Source organism: Ascaphus truei, chromosome 22 (assembly GCF_040206685.1).
Source record: "Ascaphus truei isolate aAscTru1 chromosome 22, aAscTru1.hap1, whole genome shotgun sequence".
NCBI lineage: Eukaryota > Metazoa > Chordata > Amphibia > Anura > Ascaphidae > Ascaphus > Ascaphus truei.
This window is the reverse complement of record NC_134504.1, coordinates 6,070,332-6,091,786: the sequence shown is the minus strand read 5'-3', so window position 1 is coordinate 6,091,786 and position 21,455 is coordinate 6,070,332. Positions and strand designations below refer to the sequence as shown.

The window sequence follows — 21,455 nt, the reverse complement described above, 5'->3', positions numbered from 1 at the left end:
TACCCCGCCCACCCGTGACGTAAGAATACCCCACCCACCCGTGACGTAAGAATACACCGCCCACCAGGGATAAACCCATAGCAACTAACACACCCTATTCCCTCTAACAACCCACATACCGCCCTACACCACCCTAACAACCTACATACCGCCCCTAACAACCCACATACCGCCCCTAACAACCAACAGACAGCCCTATAACACCCCTAATAACCCACATACCGCCCCTAACAACCAACAGACAGCCCTATAACACCCCTAATAACCCACATACCGCCCCTAACAACCAACAGACAGCCCTATAACACCCCTAATAACCCACATACCGCCCCTAACAACAAACAGACAGCCCCTAACAACCCTCAGCCTGTCCTATAACACCCCTAACAACCCACATGTCGTCCTATAAGGCCCCTAACAACCCACAGACTGCCCTATACCGCCCCTAACAACCAATATACCGCCCTATAACGCCCCTAACAACCCACAGACTGCCCTATACCGCCCCTACCAACCCACATACCGCCCTATAACGCCCCTAACAACCAACAGACAGCCCTATACCGCCCCTAACAACCAACAGACTGCCCTATACCGCCCCTAACAACCCACATACCGCCCTTAACACGCAGCCTGCCCTATTCCGCCCTTAACAACCCACATTCCGCCCCTAAGAACACACATACCACTCTATAACACACCCTATACCACCCCTAATAAATAATAACCCACATACTATTGAATAACACACCCCTAACAATCCCCATACCGGCTTATAAAACACCCCTACCAGCCCACACCCCACTCTATAACACACCCCTACCAGCCCACACCCCACTCTATAACACACCCCTATAACATCCTAACAATAACACCCCACATATCACTCTATAACACACCCCTATAACATCCTAACAATAACACCCCACACCCCACTCTATAACACACCCCTACCAGCCCATACCCCACTCTATAACACACCCCTATAACATCCTAACAATAACACCCCACATCCCACTCTATAACACACCCCTATAACATCCTAACAATAACACCCCACATCCCACTCTATAACACACCCCTATAACATCCTAACAATAACACCCCACATCCCACTCTATAACACATTCTATACCACCACTAAGTAATAACCTATATCCCACCCCTAACAACCGACATATGTAACCATCCTATAACTCACCCCTAACAACCCACATACCATCCTTAACAACCCACATACTATAACGCGCCCTGACCCTATATCAACTTTATAACAGCTTACCCAATTATAACCCTATAGTGACCCCTGATGTTATAACTACTTGATCCCATAATTAGATAAATAATAATCACAATTCGAAGACACTAACATAACAACTCTATTATACACCCTAACCCTAAAAAGCCCATAGATCCTATTACACTCGCCCCATAACACCCCTCACATCCTGATACTACAATCCAATACCATCCCACCAACCCTGATACTACAACTATCCTACCCCATTATTATAACCCCACACCAACCCTATAGTGCCCATCTAATGACTTTATAGTGAGCTTCCTGTAGTCTCTCCATAACCCCACTTGTCTGAACACCACAATATATACTGGAACATAGAGTATTACACCCCTGTAACCTTATTATTATTATTTACCTTATAAACACTTTAGAACACTATGTAACTACAGTACATCCCTCAAACCTGTGACCTCTTAGAAATCACTGAAACCCTATATAACCGTGACCCTATAACTGTATACAGCTTACCCTATATATCTCTGTGACCCTATATACAACTCACCCTATATAACTATATGTAGCCTTATATACCTGTATAGATCTCATGCTATATAACTGTGACCCTATATACCTGTAAACAGCTCATCCTATATAACTATGCGACCCTATACCTGTACACAGCTCACCCTGTATAACTATGTGCCTCTATATACCTGTATAGAGCTCACCACATATAACTCTACGTGTCCCTATATATACTTCTGTCTGTATGTCCCTATATATACATCTGTCTGTATGTCCCTATATAACTATGTGTCCCTATATAACTACGTGCCCTTATATATAATGATGTGCCTGTATGTCCATATATAACTATGTGACCCTATAATAACTCTGCATCCCTCTGCTTTCCTCTGCAGCTCTCTCTCTCTCTCCTGGATCAGTCCATCCCTACCGGGGGGGGGGGGTCCTTGTTCTCCTCCCCCTCCCGGTGGCTGTTCCCGTGGCTCCTCCGGTCTCTCCGGTGTGCCATAGGTTTTGGGCTCTGTGCCCGGTCCCCCGGTGCTCGGGTCCCCAGGACATTCCTGACAGACCCCCCCCCCCTCTCTCTCTCTCTCTCTCTCTCTGCCCCTCCCCTCCTCCCGGGGGACAGGTGCCGAGTCCCGTCTGTTTGCGGAAGTGTTAGACACAGCATGGCAGGGAGGGAGCCTCTGCTGGGGACCCTGAAAGGTGAGTGGGACAGAGGGGCAGGGGGACACTGACAGGAGAGGGGACAGGGGGACACTGACAGGAGGGGGGACACTGACAGGAGGGGGAACAGGGGGACATTGACAGGCGAGGGGACGGGGACACTGACAAGTGAGCAGACAGGGGGACACTAGCAGGCGAGGGGACAGAGGGACACTGAGAGGTCAGGGGGACACTGACGAGAGGGGACAGGGGGACACTGACAGGAGGGGGAACACTGACAGGAGAGGGGACACTGACGGGGATAATGACAGGCGAGGGGACGGGGACAGTGACAGGAGGGGGGACACTGACAGGAGAGGGGACAGGGGGACACTGACAGGCGAGGGGACAGGGACAGAGGGACACTGACAAGTGAGGAGACAGGGGGACACTAGCAGGCGAGGGGACAGGGACAGAGGGACAGGTGAGGGGACAGGGGGACACTGACAGGAGAGGGGACACTGACAGGAGAAGGGACAGGGGGACACTGAGAGGTGAGGGACACTGACAAGTGAGGGGACAGGGGGACACTGAGAGGTGAGGGACACTGACAGGTGAGGGGACAGGGGGACACTGACAGGTGAGGGGACACTGACAGGTGAGGGGACAGGGGGACACCTAGAGGTGAGGGACACTGATAGGCGAGGGGATACTGACAGGTGAGGGGTCAGGGGGACACTGACAGGAGAGGGGACACTGATAGGAGAAGGGACAGGGGGACACTGACAGGTGAGGGGACAGGGGGATACTGACAGGCGAGGGGACACGGACAGGAGAGGGGACAGGGGGACACTGACAGGTGAGGGGACAGGGGGACACTGACAGGTGAGGGGACACTGACATGACAGGTGAGGGGACACTGACAGGTGAGGGGACAGGGGGACACCTAGAGGTGAGGGACACTGATAGGCGAGGGGATACTGACAGGTGAGGGGACAGGGGGACACTGACAGGAGAGGGGACACTGATAGGAGAAGGGACAGGGGGACACTGACAGGCGAGGGGACAGGGGGATACTGACAGGCGAGGGGACACAGACAGGAGAGGGGACAGGAGGGACACTGAGAGGTGTGGGGACAAGGATGAGGGGACACTGACAGGTGAGGGGACACTGACAGGTGAGGGGACACTGACAGGTGAGGGGACACTGACAAGCGAGGGGACACTGACAAGCGAGGGGACACTGACAAGCGAGGGGACACTGACAAGCGAGGGGACACTGACAAGCGAGGGGACACTGACAAGCGAGGGGACAGGGGGATACTGACAGGCGAGGGGACAGGGGGACACTGACAGGTGAAGGGACAGGGGGACACTGACAGGGGGGACACTGACAAGTGTGCGGACAGTGAAGGGATACTGACAGGTGTGCGGACAGGAGTGAGGGGACACTGACAGGTGTGCGGACAGGAGTGAGGGGACACTGACTGTTGTGCGGACAGGAGTGAGGGGATACTGACAGGTGTGCGGTCAGGAGAGAGGGGACACTGACTGTTGTGCGGACAGGAGTGAGGGGACACTGACAGGTGTGCGGACAGGAGAGAGGGGACACTGACAGGTGAGGGGGCAGGAGTGAGGGGACACTGACAGTTGAGGGGGCAGGAGTGAGGGGATACTGACAGGTGAGGGGGCAGGAGTGAGGGGACACTGACAGGTGAGGGGGCACTGACAGGTGAGGGGGCAGGAGTGAGGGGACACTGACAGGTGAGGGGGCAGGAGTGAGGGGACACTGACAGGTGAGGGGGCAGGAGTGAGGGGACACTGACAGGTGAGGGGGCAGGAGTGAGGCGACACTGACAGGTGAGGGGGCAGGAGTGAGGGGACACTGACAGGTGAGGGGGCAGGAGTGAGGGGACACTGACAGGTGAGGGGGCAGGAGTGAGGGGACACTGACAGGTGAGGGGGCAGGAGTGAGGGGACACTGACAGGTGAGGGGGCAGGAGTGAGGGGACACTGACAGGTGAGGGGGCAGGAGTGAGGGGACACTGACAGGTGAGGGTGCAGGAGTGAAGGGACACTGACAGGTGAGGGGGCAGGAGTGAGGGGACACTGACAGGTGAGGGGGCAGGAGTGAGGGGACACTGACAGGTGAGGGGGCAGGGGGACCCTGACAGGTGAGGGGACAAGGTGGAGAAACAGTGGAAAGGAGACACTGACGGGCGAGTGGACAGCAGTGAGGGGCGTGCTGAATAATGTGTCACTTCACGTCACAGCGTGTGTCCTGAGTCTGCAGACGGCCGGTCCTGACACAATCACTGACGACTGTCCCCATGTGTCACCTCTGTGTGACATCCTGGAGATGATCCTCCGCAAAGGGCTGAAGTGTGAGTGGCAGTGACCCCCCTCCCTGGCAGGGTGACACACCCGTCCCCACACACAGTGACACATTATGATCTAGGTGACATGGCGGCTCCCCTCACGCCCGTAGAAAGGGGTTAACGATGGAGGGCGGTGGGGGGGTAGGGGGCTTAAGCTTACCCACTGGGATCTCCCGTATGTAAGGGGTTAATAATCAATCCCAAGCAATTCCATGGTGAAACACTCTGCGCCCTCTCACCCCCCGGTCTAACAGCTGCCTGTGTCCCCTCCCCGTGTCCCCTCCCCCCGTGTCCCCTCCCCCCGTGTCCCCTCCCCCCGTGTCCCCTCCCCCCGTGTCCCCTCCCCCGTGTCCCCTCCCCCGTGTCCCCTCCCCCCGTGTCCCCTCCCCCCGTGTCCCCTCCCCCCGTGTCCCCTCCCCCCGTGTCTCAGACGGTGTCCTGGGGCTGAAGAGGAGAGATTACTGGCATTGGGTGGAGGAGCTGCCTCAACAGGACACCTGCGGCAGGTGAGGGGCCAAGGGGGGCACACTGGGGTCAGAGGTGCCAGGGGGTGAGGGGGGCACACTGGGGTCAGAGGTGCCAGGGGGTGAGGGGGACACACTGGGGACATCGGTACCAGGGGGTGAGGGGGGTACACTGGGGTCAGAGGTGCCAGGGGGTGAGGGGGGCACACTGGGGACATCGGTACCAGGGGGTGAGGGGGGTACACTGGGGTCAGAGGTGCCAGGGGGTGAGGGGGACACACTGGGGACAGAGGTGCCAGGGGGTGAGGGGGACACACTGGGGTCAGAGGTGCCAGGGGGTGAGGGGGACACACTGGGGACAGCGGTACCAGGGGGTGAGGGGGGCACACTGGGGACAGCGGTACCAGGGGGTGAGGGGGGCACACTGGGGACAGCGGTACCAGGGGGTGAGGGGGGCACACTGGGGACAGCGGTACCAGGGGGTGAGGGGGACACACTGGGGACAGCGGTACCAGGGGGTGAGGGGGACACACTGGGGACAGCGGTATCGGGGGGAGGGTGGCACACTGGGGACAGCGGTATCGGGGGGAGGGGGGCACACTGGGGACAGCGGTATCGGGGGGAGGGTGGCACACTGGGGACAGCGGTATCGGGGGGAGGGGGGCACACTGGGGACAGCGGTATCGGGGGGTGAGTGGGGCACACTGGGGACAGCGGTATCGGGGGGTGAGGGGGGCACACTGGGGACAGCGGTATCGGGGGGTGAGGGGGGCACACTGGGGACAGCGGTATCGGGGTGAGGGGGGCACACTGGGGACAGCGGTATCGGGGTGAGGGGGGCACACTGGGGACAGCGGTATCGGGGGGAGGGGGGCACACTGGGGACAGCGGTATCGGGGGGTGAGGGGGGCACACTGGGGACAGCGGTATCGGGGTGAGGGGGGCACACTGGGGACAGCGGTATCGGGGGGAGGGGGGCACACTGGGGACAGCGGTATCGGGGGGAGGGGGGCACACTGGGGACAGCGGTATCGGGGTGAGGGGGGCACACTGGGGACAGCGGTATCGGGGGGAGGGGGGCACACTGGGGACAGCGGTATCGGGGGGTGAGGGGGGCACACTGGGGACAGCGGTATCGGGGTGAGGGGGGCACACTGGGGACAGCGGTATCGGGGTGAGGGGGGCACACTGGGGACAGCGGTATCGGGGGGAGGGGGGCACACTGGGGACAGCGGTATCGGGGGGGGAGGGGGGCACACTGGGGACAGCGGTATCGGGGGGGGAGGGGGGCACACTGGGGACAGCGGTATCGGGGTGAGGGGGGCACACTGGGGACAGCGGTATCGGGGGGTGAGGGGGGCACACTGGGACAGCGGTATCGGGGTGAGGGGGGCACACTGGGGTGAGGGGTGCCAGGAAATGTCTCTGGCAGTGAATGGGATAAAGGCGCTGCCCTTTGAAGTGGGTAAAATTGGTCCCATTCCCAGTGCCAACTGCTTGTCACTTTCTCTCCCTGTGCCCCCTGGTTATCCCATTGTGACGTGCCCACACTGCTTGTCTCCTCTCTGATAGGCTCTCCCAGCTGTCCGTCATGGTAGAGAAGGCGGAGGCCTGCACCAAGGTGGTGACAACGCAGGGGCGGGGCCGGTACTTCCTGCGCCTGGCTCTCAACAGGAAGTTCCTGGCGGCAACGATCCAGCACCTGCTGCACACCCCGAGACTGCTGGAGGTGGGCGGGGACATCCAGGGGGGAGGGGCCAGAGCGCCGTGAGATCAACCAATCAGAATGCAGTGTTGCAGCTAGAGGCACTTCATGTGCAGAGCTTTATGAAATACGACTCCCTGATTGGCTAAGGCTGTTGTTATGGATACAAAGAGTCCACCCCCTCACTTGCAGCTGTTAAAATGTTCCATTTATGCTCACCGGGGGGTGGGGGGGTTGTTTAATTCTATTAATATCTATACAGCGTATCCCGTAACTCGAGTCCCCCCCTCTCTCTTTCAGTGGTACGATCCGCTGTTGTCTGTCCTGGGAAATGAGGAACTTTTGGGTATGTGAATTAGCGCTGATTCTATAACATGTGCGTCTCAGGGCTGCCCCTGCGCCCCCTCCCTGCGCCCCGTGTCCTGCACCTCTCTCCCTGCACACCCTCCCGGCGCCCCATGTCCTGCACCTCTCTCCCTGCACACCCTCCCTGCTCCTGCGCCCTGTGTCCTCCACCTCCCTCCCTGCTCCTGCACCGTCTCACTGCTCCCTGGGTCCTGCTCTCCCCTCCCTTCACCTCCCTCCCTACACCTGCACCCCGCTCCTTGGTCCTGCATCCCCCTCCCTGCTCCTGTACCCACCTCCTGCACCCCCTCCCTGCTCCCCCCTCTTGCTCCCTCTGCTATTCCGTGTCCCCGTCTCTCCCCACAGAGCCCTTTCTGTCCCTGCTGCTTGTGACCTCGCAGAGCAGTTTCTCTCTGGACCTGCAGGTAACGCAGCGTCGGGGGGGGGGGGGGGGGGTTACAACCTCCGGGGCGGACGGCATCGCAATCTAAGTTATAAGATCACAGCAAATCATTTCACCCACACTCTCCTTTCAACACACAACCCGGAAGAAAGTCATGTTTGTCCCTGCCTCTGTGTGGGGTCATATACTGGTACAGGAGGTAAGGAGAGTCTTGTGCCCAAGAGCTTATAATCTATAAGGAAGGGAGAGGGAGAACGTATGAACCTTGGAGAGAAGGAGCAGTATAAGGGGAGTAAGGGCTTCATTATGCAGCTTTACGATTCCCCCTTTCTCAGCTGCCGCTGGGACAGGAGAGTCCTCACACTGTAATCTCCGAGCCTGGCTGTTAACGGGAAGTGTTGTGGCTGTGAGAGGTCCCCGTGCAATGTTTGTGTGACGCGGGGCTGTCTGTGTATCCGCAGAACGCCAGTTTCCTGGATGAGAGCTGGATGCTCCCGGTGAGTTAACGTGTAACGTCCGGCGCACGGACCGTGGAAATGTACCGGGGTGTATAACGCGTGAAGCGAGAGACTTCCCCCTCCCGAAGAGATTACTCTCCAATCAGAGCCCGGTAACAGCGAGATAGTTATAATCAGTGGTTGACAAATCACCAAAAAATCTACTCGCCACCTAGTACCACACGTGTGCTGCTTGGGCCAATATTTACTCGCCCGGGGGTTAAATCCACTCGCCCGGGGCGAGCAAATGTATAGGTTTGTCGAACACTGGTTATAATATTATTTCATGAGGCCATGTGTTTGTTTAGGTGTGTGCGGTGTATGAGATTGTGCCGTGCAGGGAGCTGGGGATGGTGCTCAGGTAAGTGACATCACTGTGACATCATCACTATCCTCCTCCCAATAACTTGTGAGATCATTACTACCGTCAACCCAATCACTGTGACATCATCACTACCCATCAACCCAATCACTGTGACATCTACATAACTTCTGACTGTCATCTCTATGTGATTTGTCCCAGGAGAAGCGTCAGTCGCAGAGAATAGTATTGAATCTCAATGCACTGAATATGACATCGCACATCGCTCATCACTCATCCCACATCGCACACCGCACATCGCACACCGCACATCGCTCATCGCACATCGCTCACCGCACATCGCACATCGCACATCGCACACCGCTCATCGCACACCGCACATCGCACACCGCTCATCGCACACCGCACACCGCACATCGGCTTTCTCCGAGATTCTCTTACACCTAACATAACCCCCACTCCCTCCCTTCCCGCCCTGGAAATCACCGCAGGGCATTGCGTACCATTAACCCCGTCCCGTCTGACCTCTGGGGCGGGGTGTGACAGCCTCACGTCACCAAACCGGCTCTGCCGGTTCCACCAGTATTACCAATTCACACCCCGGCCCAGTGGATCATTAGGCTAAACCAAGGGCCACCAACCGGTCAGATTTTCAGGCTATCCCTGCTTCAGCACAGGCGGCTCAATCAGTGGCTCAGTCGAAGACTGAGCCACTGATTGAGCCACCTTTGCTGAAGCTGTGACTGATTGAGCCACCTGTGCTGAAGCTGGGTCTGATTGAACCACCTGTGCTGAAGCTGGGTCTGATTGAGCCACCTGTGCTGAAGCTGGGTCTGATTGAGCCACCTGTGCTGAAGCTGTGACTGATTGAGCCACCTGTGCTGAAGCAGGGCTATCCCTGATACCTGGCCTGTTGGTAGCCCTTTAAGACTGCAGTTGGCCACTCCCAGTCCAAACCGTGCGATTGGTTTTACTTCCACTGGAAACTAACATGCCGATCTTTACCGCGTCCTTATTCCCGGGCCCGCGGGGTCGGTCTGACGCTGCCCTCCCCCCAGGTACATGGACGGCCGCGTGTTTGTGGTGGAGCTGGTCCCGGGCGGCCAGGCCGAGGTGGATGAGGTCGTCCTGGTCGGTGACGTCATCGATGAAATCAATGGAGTGTCGCTGCGGAATGCGTACAACGGGCAGGTGCGGAGCAATGCTCTGCGTGGGGGGCGGGGTTATAAGGGGAACGCTCTGCCTGGGACAGTGGTATAGGAGTGATGCTCTGCGGGTGTCGGGGTTATAAGGGGAACGCTGTGCCTGGGACAGTGGTATAGGAGTGATGCTCTGCGTGGGGGGCGGGGTTATAAGGGGAACGCTCTGCCTGGGACAGTGGTATAGGAGTGATGCTCTGCGTGGGGGGCGGGGTTATAAGGGGAACGCTCTGCCTGGGACAGTGGTATAGGAGTGATGCTCTGCGGGTGTCGGGGTTATAAGGGGAACGCTCTGCCTGGGACAGTGGTATAGGAGTGATGCTCTGCGTGGGGGGCGGGGTTATAAGGGGAACGCTGTGCCTGGGACAGTGGTATAGGAGTGATGCTCTGCGTGGGGGGCGGGGTTATAAGGGGAACGCTGTGCCTGGGACAGTGTTATAGGGGTGATGCTCTGCGGGTGTTGGTATGGGATTATACGGGGAACACTCTGCCTGGGACGACTTTATTATAGGAGTGACGATCTGCGGGTGTTGGGACGGGGTTATACGGGGGACGCTGTGCCTGGGACAGTGGTATAGGAGTGATGCTCTGCGGTTGTCAGGGCTATACGGGGAACGCTGTGCCTGGGACAGTGTAATAGGAGTTATGCTCTGCGGGTCTCGGGAGCGGGGTTATACAGGGAACGCTCGGACAGTTATAGGAGTGATGCTCTGCGGGTGTCGGGGTTATAAGGGTGAACGCTCTGCCTGGGACAGTGGTATAGGAGTGATGCTCTGCGGGTGTCGGGGTTATACGGGGAACGCTGTGCATGGGACTTTATTATAGGAGCGATGCTCTGCGGGTCTCGGGGTTATACAGGGAACGCTCGGACAGTTATAGGAGCGATGCTCTGCGGGTGTCGGGGTTATAAGGGTGAACGCTCTGCCTGGGACAGTGGTATAGGAGTGATGCTCTGCGGGTGTCTGGGTTATATGGGGAACGCTCTGCCTGGGACAGTGGTCTAGGAGTGATGCTCTGCGTGGGGGGCGGGGTTATAAGGGTGAACGCTCTGCCTGGGACAGTGGTATAAGAGTGATGCTCTGCGGGTGTCGGGGTTATAAGGGGAACGCTCTGCCTGGGACAGTGGTATAAGAGTGATGCTCTGCGGGTGTCGGGGTTATACGGGGAACGCTGTGCCTGGGACTTTATTATAGGAGCGATGCTCTGCGGGTCTCGGGGTTATACAGGGAACGCTCTGGGACAGTTATAGGAGCGATGCTCTGCGGGTGTCGGGGTTATAAGGGGAACGCTCTGGCTGGGACATTGTTATTGGAGCAATGCTCTGCAGGTGTCTGTGAGCGGGGTTATAAGAGTGACACTCTTTCTGGGTAGTGTTGTAGGAGCAACGCTCTGCGAGTGACGGGACGTTTATCAGACCGACGCTGTGCAGATCTCGAGGGTTGGGGGAAAGTGTTATACGAATGTCCCTCTACAAACTGGAAGTGAAGGGGTCAACGGTGCGATGTTCTGCAGGATGGAAGGGGTTTGTGAAGCGATACTCTGCAGACGTTCATCAAAGTAGTGATTCGGAGACAGGGGAAACGTAACACCCACAGTTCCACGTTGGTAACCCTCGGACCGAAGGCGTAATTTAACACGTCCCCCCCTTCCCAGGCTGGCACAGTGCTGAGCAAGCTGAAGGGCGAGCCCCTGAATTTCCACCTGATCCGCTGGCGCTGGCAGGACGGGGGGGTGTACCGGCCGCTGCTCGCCTACCTGAAGGGGGTCCAGGAGAAGGTGCCCACCTTCCAGCTCCAGCACCAGCCCAGAGGCTCGGAGAGCGGGCAGGACAGGCCCCAACAGGAAGGCAGGTGGGTGGGGGGGACCCAGTGACAGGGGTATGTCCCAGCTCTCGCACCCGCAACAAGTCACCCGACCTGCACCCTCTTTATTCTCTCGCAGGCTCATGTATTCCCTGCATTACCTGGGACAGGCCGGAGTCGGGACGGTAAATATATCATGTCCAACCTGGAGTTGGAATATGGTGATTGGAGCATGCACCGTGTCAGGGTCCCTGAGAAAGTGCGCGATTGTAGGTCTGTTCTGTAGAGTAACACTATATAAGAAGCACAATGTACACAATCAACTGATGCGAACGAAATTGATGTCGCTGTATTATGTCAGCGAGTCCCAGATACGCTGCGGGAGGTACGTGCTCATTACACGGGAAATAGGCGTTTTACCTTCGTACCTAGTAAATGTGTTACACTGTTATAATGTATTCTGAGACACTAAGATTACTATAGTTTCAGCTCATATTGTTTAAAATCCCCCTTCCCCCCGCTGCTGAAATGCGCGGAGACGAGAACGCCGCTGTCTGCTCGCAGAATGGATAACGCGCTGTCCTAGCGTCTCCCGCCCGAGCGATACGGAGGTGTTTTTCCGCCCTCTATCAGGAAACATTTGGTACCCGAATTCTCGCTGTCTCCAGCACTTTATAACGCGTTAATCTTCTGCGCTAAACGCCATTTTGTAACAATGCGTTTGATGAGGTCATCACGCTTTCGCTAATCCCCAAAGAATATTTATTACATTATCAAATTCTTCTGTGTGATAATCTCAAGTGACAGACCTAGAATTGCCCCATTTTCAGGAAAAAGTAGTGATTTTTCTGCAAGATACGGCGGAAAACACAAGGCGTCCTGCTTTTACTGAACCGTGTGTATAATTTACATTTCAAATGATATTTCACTGGTGTGCTTAATTTGGGTGGGCTCTGCCCCCTTATCCGTTTGCCATGTACTGTTTGAAGATGCTTACTTACCCGTGTTATAATAACAAGTTCCTTCATTTCAAACTGATTGGACCGTTCTAAAACGCTTATATCTATATCCTTTTCTGTGTGAGGCTGCGGGACGTATATCTATTCATATAGTCAGGCACAAAGTCAGTTATGGCGAGAGTGACAACAAGCCTCCCTATACAATGTCATTACCCAGAATCCCTGCCTGCAGTGGAAGCACTGTATGCTATGGGATAATGGGGAAGGGCAGGGTGGCAGACCCGTGGGACTGCACACACGTGGGGGTTTATTTGCTGTTTCTATATCAACACTAAGAATTAAAATGCGCTAGGCACCGACACAATGACACAACATGACCATCTCACCGTATATTCAAAAGCTCAAAGAACAGACGGCAAAATAGAATTAGTGAAAGGTAACGGGTATACCAGAGGCGCGCACAATTGTGCCGCTGAACAGCTACCCAGGGGCGGCCAACTCCAGTCCTCAAGGGCCACCAACAGGCCAGGTACTCCAGTCCTCGAGTGCCAAAAACAGGCCAGGTACTCCAGTCCTTGAGGGCCACAAACAGGCCAGGTACTCCAGTTCTTGAGGGCCACAAACAGGCCAGGTACTCCAGTTCACAAACCCACCCAACAAGTGAGTTTTTCAGCACAGGTGGCTCAATCAGTCCCTGCTTCAGCACAGGTGGCTCAGAATTTGACAGGCTCTGATTAAGCCACCTGTGCTGAAGCGGGGATCGCCTGAAGAACTCACTTGTTGGAGGGGCTTGAGGACTGGAGTGGAGCGCCCCACAGTGGAACCGCAAGTAGATGTCATCAGGAAGAACTTTGCTATTACGATGCCCTACACCAGGGACGGCCAACTCGTCCTCAAGGGCCACCAACAGGTCAGGGTTTAAGGATATACCTGCTTCAGCACAGGCTTTCGTTGACTGCACCACCACCTGTGCTGAAGCAGGGATATCCCTAATACCTTAAGGACTACAGTTGGTTACCAGGTTAGATGGTGATGTTTTGACCATGTGGTTGCAGTACGGAGGCAAAGAAGTCCTGGACAAAGGGATCTCCTCCGTGCTGGACCTGCAGCTGCCCCCCAAGGTGAGGCGCCTGTCTCTTTCCATCCACACTCCTCGTGTCCAAGCTTCTGTTAACCCCTTCACTGCCCATGTCTTACGCAGGAGGTCTGGTTTGACGTTAAGGAGACGGAAGTGCTGATAAAGGAGATGGCATCGTCCAAGGTGAGGAAGTTGTGCAGGAAAACACGCATGCGCGCGCACACACACGGCGCGAGATAACAATGTTACGTTACCCCTGCAGGTCCTGTCCCGGTATCCGTACACGGAGATTTCCAGCGTGGGGCGCCTGCTAAATGACAGGAGCATCTTCGCCATGTGTGTTGCGTGAGTATGGGGGGGGGGGGGGGGGGGGGTGGGCATATTGTACAGTCCTGTGTATACTGTTCTAGAGCCTCTCTGTATACTGCCCCAACTCCCCCCTCCCTGTACAGCACTACTACTCCCCTCTGCCTATACTGCCCCAACTCCCCCCTCCCTGTACTACTGCCTATACAGGCCAGTGCCTCAATATTAACCCTTCGAGCGCTGACTCATGTTTTGGTGGTTTCTTGCACACATGTCCCCGGGAACATTGGGGTTTTTTTTAACCTCTCCTGCCCCAATCTCTACCCTTTTGGATTTCTAATTATTGCTTACAGCAGCAGCCCAAGCGCCTTTTTGATTTTTGTACAGGATTGGAGCATTAATTCCAGCTCCGGGCCCCCTGCTTGCAGAGATACTTACCTGCGCAGTAAGTGCCTGTAGCCGAGCATCCACATTATGGGGGCGTTTCACACCGGCCAATAGGAAGCAGTTACATCATCATGTTTGGCTTCCTATTGGCCGGCGTGACGCAGGCACGTTAAACCCTAGCTCGCTCGGCCGGCGAGGCTAGACACCCCGTATGGAGGTATCTCCGAAAGCAGACGGGTCTCTGCAGCTGAAATTACCGCTTCAATCATGTAGAATAAATAAAGTAAAAGCGTTTGGATTGCTCCGTGTTAGGCCGGGGGCACACGCTTCCTGCGCTGCGCGCCTCCCTTACCTTCAATGGAGCGTCAAATGACACTGCAGGGGTAATTTGATGTCGCGTCTCCATGGCAACGGGCATCATGTTACACTGTTGCCATGGAGATGCGCAGACAAGAACCGGTAAGTAAATTTAGAGAGGCTTTGCGCTTTTAGCGCAGGGCCTCTAAACGCCCCCCCAGTTTGCGCACTGCTGTGGTAAGGGACACGCAACAAAATGTTTGGTGTCCAACCCTGGGATCCCTTCTCGGGAAAGTATAGACTGATTCACTACCCAGAGATGTATAAATAGCCCAGGCCTCCCCGCAAAGCCTAACCCAGCACCTGTTACAGGGACAGCGCAGACACGCCGCAGACCACATCGTTCAGCTGCATAGCGTTTGCGGTGGCCACGCACAGGGAATGTGAAGAGATTATAAAGCGCATCGGTGAGTCTCTTGCATGATAACGCTCAGCAATGCATCTGCTAATACCACATCCTGTGTACAAAGGGGCAGCTGCAGGCACACGTTCTGCATTATACCTCCAGGCTCTCGTTACAGCGACTGGCTTTAAACACACGGAATGGTTTGTGTAAAGAGCGGGCGGCGTGACGCTGGGAACCGGCTGTTTCAGGAGGATCAGATGTTTTGGCCACCTTACTCCCAGGGCCACCACACTACGAGGGTGCCTGCATCCTGACCGCAAGGATTGAGGCCATGTGTGTCCCCTGCAAGATATTTAGCAATACCCCCTCTCACTGAAGACTTGTTTACAGAATGGGGACCTGTTGTATGTTCGTCTCTGTTATGATTTATGTTGAGGTGTAAATAAGGAAAAGGTTATTTTTCTACACACGTTGATTCTTCCCGTGCACAGTAAAGATTAAAAACTCAGTTTGGTTTCTTCTTGAGTCTCCACGGGAAAGGTTCCCACAATGAAAAGGCAGACAGATGAAGAACACGACATGAATGTAAAACATTTAATTTAAAATGTTGACACTACAATATAAAATAGCTCTTATAAATGCATTGTGTTCTGTAGCTGCCTGGATAACACACCAAGTCTTCCCTTCCACACAGTCCAAGCTTTCCTCCCAGAATCTCAACTGACCACTCAGTGGCCCGGTCCAGTTCTGGAGATTGCCTGCCCCGCTGGGTGCCATTACCACCTCCAGAACTGGGCAGCTCCCTGCAGAGAGTTAGTCAGGGCAACTTCCCCCCATTCAAATAAAAATAGACAAAGCCATCATAGCAAAACGCAGCCGCTCTCACACCCGTCTTCCCTGCTGCCATAAAGCGCAATGTCTCACAGTGATGGTCAGACAGTCCTGATTTGTTAAAACACTTTGACCCAGTCAGGCAGGTTTATTGCAGGACCCCTGTACATACAAAGTTACAGCAATGTCTAGTACCAAACAAGGAAATCCTCCGCACGCCCTGAGGCGCCGGTGCCAACGCTGAACACAAAAGATGTTCACCATGTGACTTCCTCACCCACCTCTGCTTGGAGGCCCCATAATCCTTTGCACAAACACCCAGCAGTGATTGGGGGCGAGAGTGAAAAAGTCAATGATTTAACAGCACACCCAGTTCTGAGAACATCGTGTGAAAAGGGTCCCCGAAAACATGCACGAGAAGCTAGAAGCACCCACCCCCGGGAACACGTTAACAGCCTCCAGTAGGAGATGTTAGCACCAGTACGGGGGCATCTATGGACAGACTAAGCATTCACCCTGAGTGACAGATGGAATGGTATGTAAATACAAATGAAACATTATAAACAGATCCATACAAAAAGTCACAAATTAAAACAAAGTATGATACAGAATTTACTACAAAAAAAAAAGTTTAACCCATACATGAGCAACTAAGCCCGCTCCCCCCGTATCCTGCGGGCCAGCTGGATGTCTTTGGGCATGATGGTCACCCTCTTGGCGTGGATGGCACACAGGTTGGTGTCTTCAAACAGACCAACCAGGTAAGCCTCGCTCGCCTCCTGCAGGAGAAGGAAAGAGCGTTACAGGAGACCAAACACAGGCGGCAGGCAGGGAGCACCCTTATACACCACATTTAGGGGTACACCATGTTACAGCAAAGGGGCGCATTGAGAAATAAAAAGGTGTAAATGGCACTATGGCAGATCCAAGATTGCAGAGCGGATGCCAGCCCGGTGCTTAGAACATGCAATTCGCCATTAATGTCACGGCGCCGATACATTACTGCAATAATAGGGACATGTCACAATGACAGACGCGCCCCCAAGCGATGTCTCAGCAGGGCAGATAAAAGGCCGGTTGCGCTCTATGTATTAATCACTGTACATGGGGAACACGTCAGATGTGTAATGTTCTGGTATGTTGCCTGGCCATGCACGGCATTATATTGTGCAACGGCCGCAGTGCCTGGTGTACACCCGGCGGCACGTACCTGGAGGGCCCCGATAGCCGCGCTCTGGAATCGCAGGTCCGTCTTGAAGTCCTGCGCGATTTCCCTCACCAGCCGCTGGAACGGCAGCTTGCGGATCAGCAGCTCTGTTGATTTCTGATAGCGGCGGATCTCGCGGAGAGCCACGGTTCCCGGCCTGGCGGGGGAGACAGGAAGTTAAGCAGCGGGAACAGCAAGGCGGCTGCACCCAGGAGCACCCTCTGCCAGGCCGGCACCTACCTGTAACGATGAGGTTTCTTCACACCCCCCGTGGAGGGGGCGCTCTTCCTGGCCGCCTTGGTGGCGAGCTGCTTGCGAGGAGCCTTCCCTCCTGTGGACTTACGAGCGGTTTGCTTGGTACGCGCCATGGTCTCTTACCTAAGAGAGGAAACAATACCGATGAGTGTCCGTCTCCCACAGGCGCCCAAAATGTTTCATTTAGCCCCTTACCCATTTGTTGGGGGGGGGGGGGGGGGAGTGGGGGGTGAGAGACTCGTACAAATGTAAACACCCCTTTTTCAGCATGGGTGAGAAGCAAGGGGTCTCCAGACAAACAGTATTAGTTTCCGTTATGGGGACTTCATGGCGGTTTAAATCCCCATATCACATGGACCAATAGGAAGCAGCAATAGAGGAGGCGGTCAGTCACACATTAGCCTGTGAGATGTGGGGGATTTAAACCCCCATGTTGCATGCACAGAGATCCCAGGAAGCAGGGGGTCTTCCCCGGAGCGGGATCAGCTCCCCCTTCCCATCAATGTTATGAGGAGCCACAATAAGTTTCCCACTGCAAGCTCGGGACGCGGCGCTCAGGGAACGCGCAGCTCGGGACGCGGCGCTCAGGGAACGCGGCGCTCAGGGAACGCGCAGCTCGGGACGCGGCGCTCAGGGAACGCGCAGCTCGGGACGCGGCGCTCAGGGAACGCGCAGCTCGGGACACGGTGCTCAGGGAACGCGCAGCTCGGGACGCGGCACTCAGGAAACGCGCAGCTCGGGACGCGGTGCTCAGGGAACGCGGCGCTCAGGGAACGCGGCGCTCAGGGAACGCGGCGCTCAGGGAACGCGGCGCTCAGGGAACGCGGCGCTCAGGGAACGCGCAGCTCGGGACGCGGCGCTCAGGGAACGCGCAGCTCGGGACGCGGCGCTCAGGGAACGCGCAGCTCGGGACGCGGTGCTCAGGGAACGCGGCGCTCAGGAAACGCGCAGCTCGGGACGCGGTGCTCAGGGAACGCGCAACTCGGGACACGGTGCTCAGGGAACGCGCAGCTCAGGGAACGCGCAGTCGGCCCAACACCAGCTGCAAAGATCAGACCGCGGAGCGTGAAACTTGTGCTATAAACGCAAGTGATCGGGTCCCAGAAGTATGGAGACTGCAGCGGTCTCGGGATATTTGGGCAGATAACACAGGTGCACCTACACACCCCTCCCAAATTACACTTCCGCTCACAACCGAATGAAGGGGCGGCCACAGCACCACACGATCCACTCACTATAAACTATACACCAGTCATGGGCCACCAAAGTGTTTACATGTGGCATGTATTACTGCAGTGAAGCGCTATGTACATTAATGGTGCTATATCAAATAAAGATAGATACCCACAGGTTAGTGTTTCAGGATATCCCTGCTTCAGCACAGGTGGTGCAGTCTTTGAAGCAGGGATATCCTGAAACCCTGACCTGTTGATGGCCCTTGACTGGAGCAGATACTCCTGTTACAAGTCAGCAGCCTGCTGCCCTCTCTCACCCGGACAATCATGACTTCCGGGGGGGGGGGGGGGGGGGGGGGGGGGGGGGGAATGCATGTCTTTATATAGCGGCCAAAAGTGTACTCAGCACTTCAAAGAATTCAGTACAGGGAATTATACAATAAGTGCAGCCAAGTCAGACAATAGGAAAGGAAATCCCTGCCCCGAATAATTTACAATCGTGCGATCAACCCCCCTCCCTGTGTAATAGGGGGAATTCCCAGCCGCCAGCAATGACCTCATAACATCAAGCGAGGTAATGACCGGCCAGTGAGGCCGCACGGATGTGAATAAGCGCGTTCTCCAGGGTTACCGCTAACTGCCGCTCCGCCCGTCACACCCGGAAGTGCCGCGCCATGCTGCAGGAGCCGTGTACATCACGTGCGCGGCTCCCTGACGTCATCAAGCCAACGGCAGCGGGGGGGAGGCGCGAGATCACGTGGCGCGGGTAGCCCCCGCCCCCTTTCCTCTACTACGGATCGAGGACTCAGCCCGGGGGGGGGGGGTCAGCCTCCTCCCTCCGGCAAGCCGGTACCCTCCCTCCGGCAAGCCGGGACCTCCCCCCCCCCCCAGTGTGGCTCTCCTAAACCCCCCCTCAAACTAAATTGACCAAAGATTATACAGACAGCGGCCGCTCCCGCCTAAATCCCAGCCACACACAGCGCCCGTCCGCATACTAACACCCCCCCCCCACCCCCATACGGCGCACTACACCCCACTATACCGCAAAAGCGGAGGCCATCTCCTCCTTAAATAGCCGCCGCTAACCGCCGCTGGCGGCCGCTCACTCACCTGCCTGTGTCTTCCGCCGCTCCTCCGATGTGATCTCTCCCAGCACCAGGCTCTGTCTGTGCCTTCCCCCCGCCGAGTCGGCTCTTTTTATAGTCGGCCAGCGCCGCGCGCCTGTGCGTCACCATCGCTACGCGCCGCCGCCCCGCCCACCTGGGCCCCGGCGGCCTCTCGGATAGGCTGCCACCGCCGCCGTGGGGTCCGGACGTCACAATCGCCGTCCCCGCCCCCCCCTCAGAGTCCGCCGCGCTCCGACCTCTTTCATGATTGGTGGGATTGGCGACTTGTGATTGGTTGTTAAAGTCAGGCCGTGATTGGTTGACTGGAGATGGCAGTGGACCTATCCCAACAGTGGTGAATGCCTGCGCTCTGATAGGTTGATTTCGGGTTTGTTTGTATCCTGTTCTTGTTCAAAGCTCTGCAATGGAAGTGAATGGGCAGCAGCTCAGTCTGTACTCTATACATGCAATGTATACAGTGTACATACAGTCATTATATAGACAGCGTATATTCATTATATATGCACTATATACACCGGATATACTATATACACATTATATATACTTTGTATGTTAATTCTATATACATATTTACTATATATACATTGTATAATAATTATATATACATTATATACTATATCCACATTATATATACATTGTATAATAATTATATATACATTATATGTTAATTATATATACTATATCCACATTATATATACATTGTATAATAATTAGATATACTATATATATATACATTATATATACATTGTATGTTAATTATATATACATTACTATATATACATTGTATAATAATTAGATATACATTATATACTATATACACATTATATATACTTTGTATGTTAATTCTATATACATATTTACTATATATATACATTGTATAATAATTATATATACATTATATACTATATATATATATATATATATACATTGTATAATTGTACATTATATACTATATCCACATTATATATACATTGTATAATAATTATATATACATTATATACTATATATACATTATATGTTAATTATATATACTATATCCACATTATATATACATTGTATAATAATTAGATATACTATATATATACATTATATATACATTGTATGTTAATTATATATACATTATATACTATATATATACATTGTATAATAATTAGATATACATTATATACTATATACACATTATATATACATTGTATAATAATTATATATACACATTATATATATATATATATATATATTGTATGTTAATTATATATACATTATATACTATATCCACATTATATATACATTGTATAATAATTATATATACATTATATACTACATCCACATTATATGTACATTGTATAATAATTATATATACATCATATACTATATCCACATTATATATTCTTTGTATAATAATGATATATACATCCTATACTATATCCACATTATATATACATTGTATAATAATTATATATACATCATATACTAAAAAAGCAAGGGCAGTTGGCACACTGTAAACTGTTAATCCACTGATGCTTATCCCATATGCACACATGGCTGTGTGCTGTCTGTTTTCTGGATCTACATCTGGTAAAATTCCTTATACATCATATACTATATACACATTATATATATATATACATTGTATGTTAAATATATATACATATATATATATATATATATATATATATATATATATATATATATAATTAGAAATCAACAATACTATACTGAATCTATACATCTATATGTATATTCACGGTGTTACTACACTCTAATCCCAGTTTGAACTAGACTCTTTGAAGTTGGTTATCAAACCGAAGGAGATTGGACACTATATATAAACCAATACTGCGTTACAACTTATAGATCCTAACACCTACACGGGCGTTGAGGGATCCAGTTCTGCGTCGT

At 53.7% G+C, this 21,455-nt stretch overlaps 2 protein-coding genes across 6 annotated transcripts; one reads left to right on the top strand and one right to left on the bottom strand.

Moving 5' to 3' along the window:
• The first annotated feature begins 96 nt into the window (after positions 1-96).
• LOC142472674 (uncharacterized) lies at positions 97-15,469 on the top strand. 5 transcript variants are annotated; one of them, XM_075579786.1, is made up of 16 exons: positions 97-2,473; positions 4,687-4,797; positions 5,222-5,297; positions 6,828-6,984; positions 7,261-7,306; positions 7,672-7,730; positions 8,170-8,205; positions 8,514-8,566; positions 9,586-9,718; positions 11,380-11,576; positions 11,668-11,749; positions 13,543-13,608; positions 13,689-13,748; positions 13,828-13,901; positions 14,928-15,022; positions 15,137-15,469. In XM_075579786.1, exons 1-16 carry the CDS (start codon positions 2,437-2,439, stop codon positions 15,169-15,171), a joined length of 1,317 nt encoding a protein of 438 aa, XP_075435901.1. In that variant the 5' UTR covers positions 97-2,436; the 3' UTR covers positions 15,172-15,469. The 5 variants fall into 5 exon arrangements, with proteins under 5 accessions (XP_075435901.1, XP_075435903.1, XP_075435900.1 ...); XM_075579785.1 differs by having other exon boundaries at positions 101-2,473; positions 13,828-13,910; XM_075579787.1 differs by having other exon boundaries at positions 105-2,473; positions 11,668-11,713; positions 13,828-13,910.
• A 72-nt stretch (positions 15,470-15,541) lies between these two features.
• On the bottom strand, positions 15,542-19,694 carry H3-3B (H3.3 histone B). Its single transcript, XM_075579790.1, has 4 exons — positions 19,540-19,694; positions 17,240-17,377; positions 17,003-17,156; positions 15,542-16,571 (listed from the first exon to the last, which is right to left on the bottom strand). The coding sequence occupies exons 2-4, from the start codon at positions 17,365-17,367 to the stop codon at positions 16,443-16,445; spliced, it is 411 nt and encodes a 136-aa protein (XP_075435905.1). The 5' UTR covers positions 17,368-17,377; positions 19,540-19,694; the 3' UTR covers positions 15,542-16,442.
• Positions 19,695-21,455: the final 1,761 nt, after the last annotated feature.

Bases quoted from the DNA above. Each gene is read 5' to 3' on its own strand.
- LOC142472674 (XM_075579785.1), top strand. From the start codon at position 2,437: ATGGCAGGGAGGGAGCCTCTGCTGGGGACCCTGAAAG. The intron at 8,567-9,585 runs GTAAGTGACATC...CCCTCCCCCCAG, and splicing joins GAGCTGGGGATGGTGCTCAG to GTACATGGACGGCCGCGTGT. The intron at 15,023-15,136 runs GTGAGTCTCTTG...CTCTCGTTACAG, and splicing joins AGAGATTATAAAGCGCATCG to CGACTGGCTTTAAACACACG.
- H3-3B (XM_075579790.1), bottom strand. From the start codon at position 17,367: ATGGCGCGTACCAAGCAAACCGCTCGTAAGTCCACAGGAGGGAAGGCT. The intron at 17,157-17,239 runs GTAGGTGCCGGC...CTCCCCCGCCAG, and splicing joins AAGAAACCTCATCGTTACAG to GCCGGGAACCGTGGCTCTCC. The intron at 16,572-17,002 runs GTACGTGCCGCC...CTTCTCCTGCAG, and splicing joins CGGCTATCGGGGCCCTCCAG to GAGGCGAGCGAGGCTTACCT.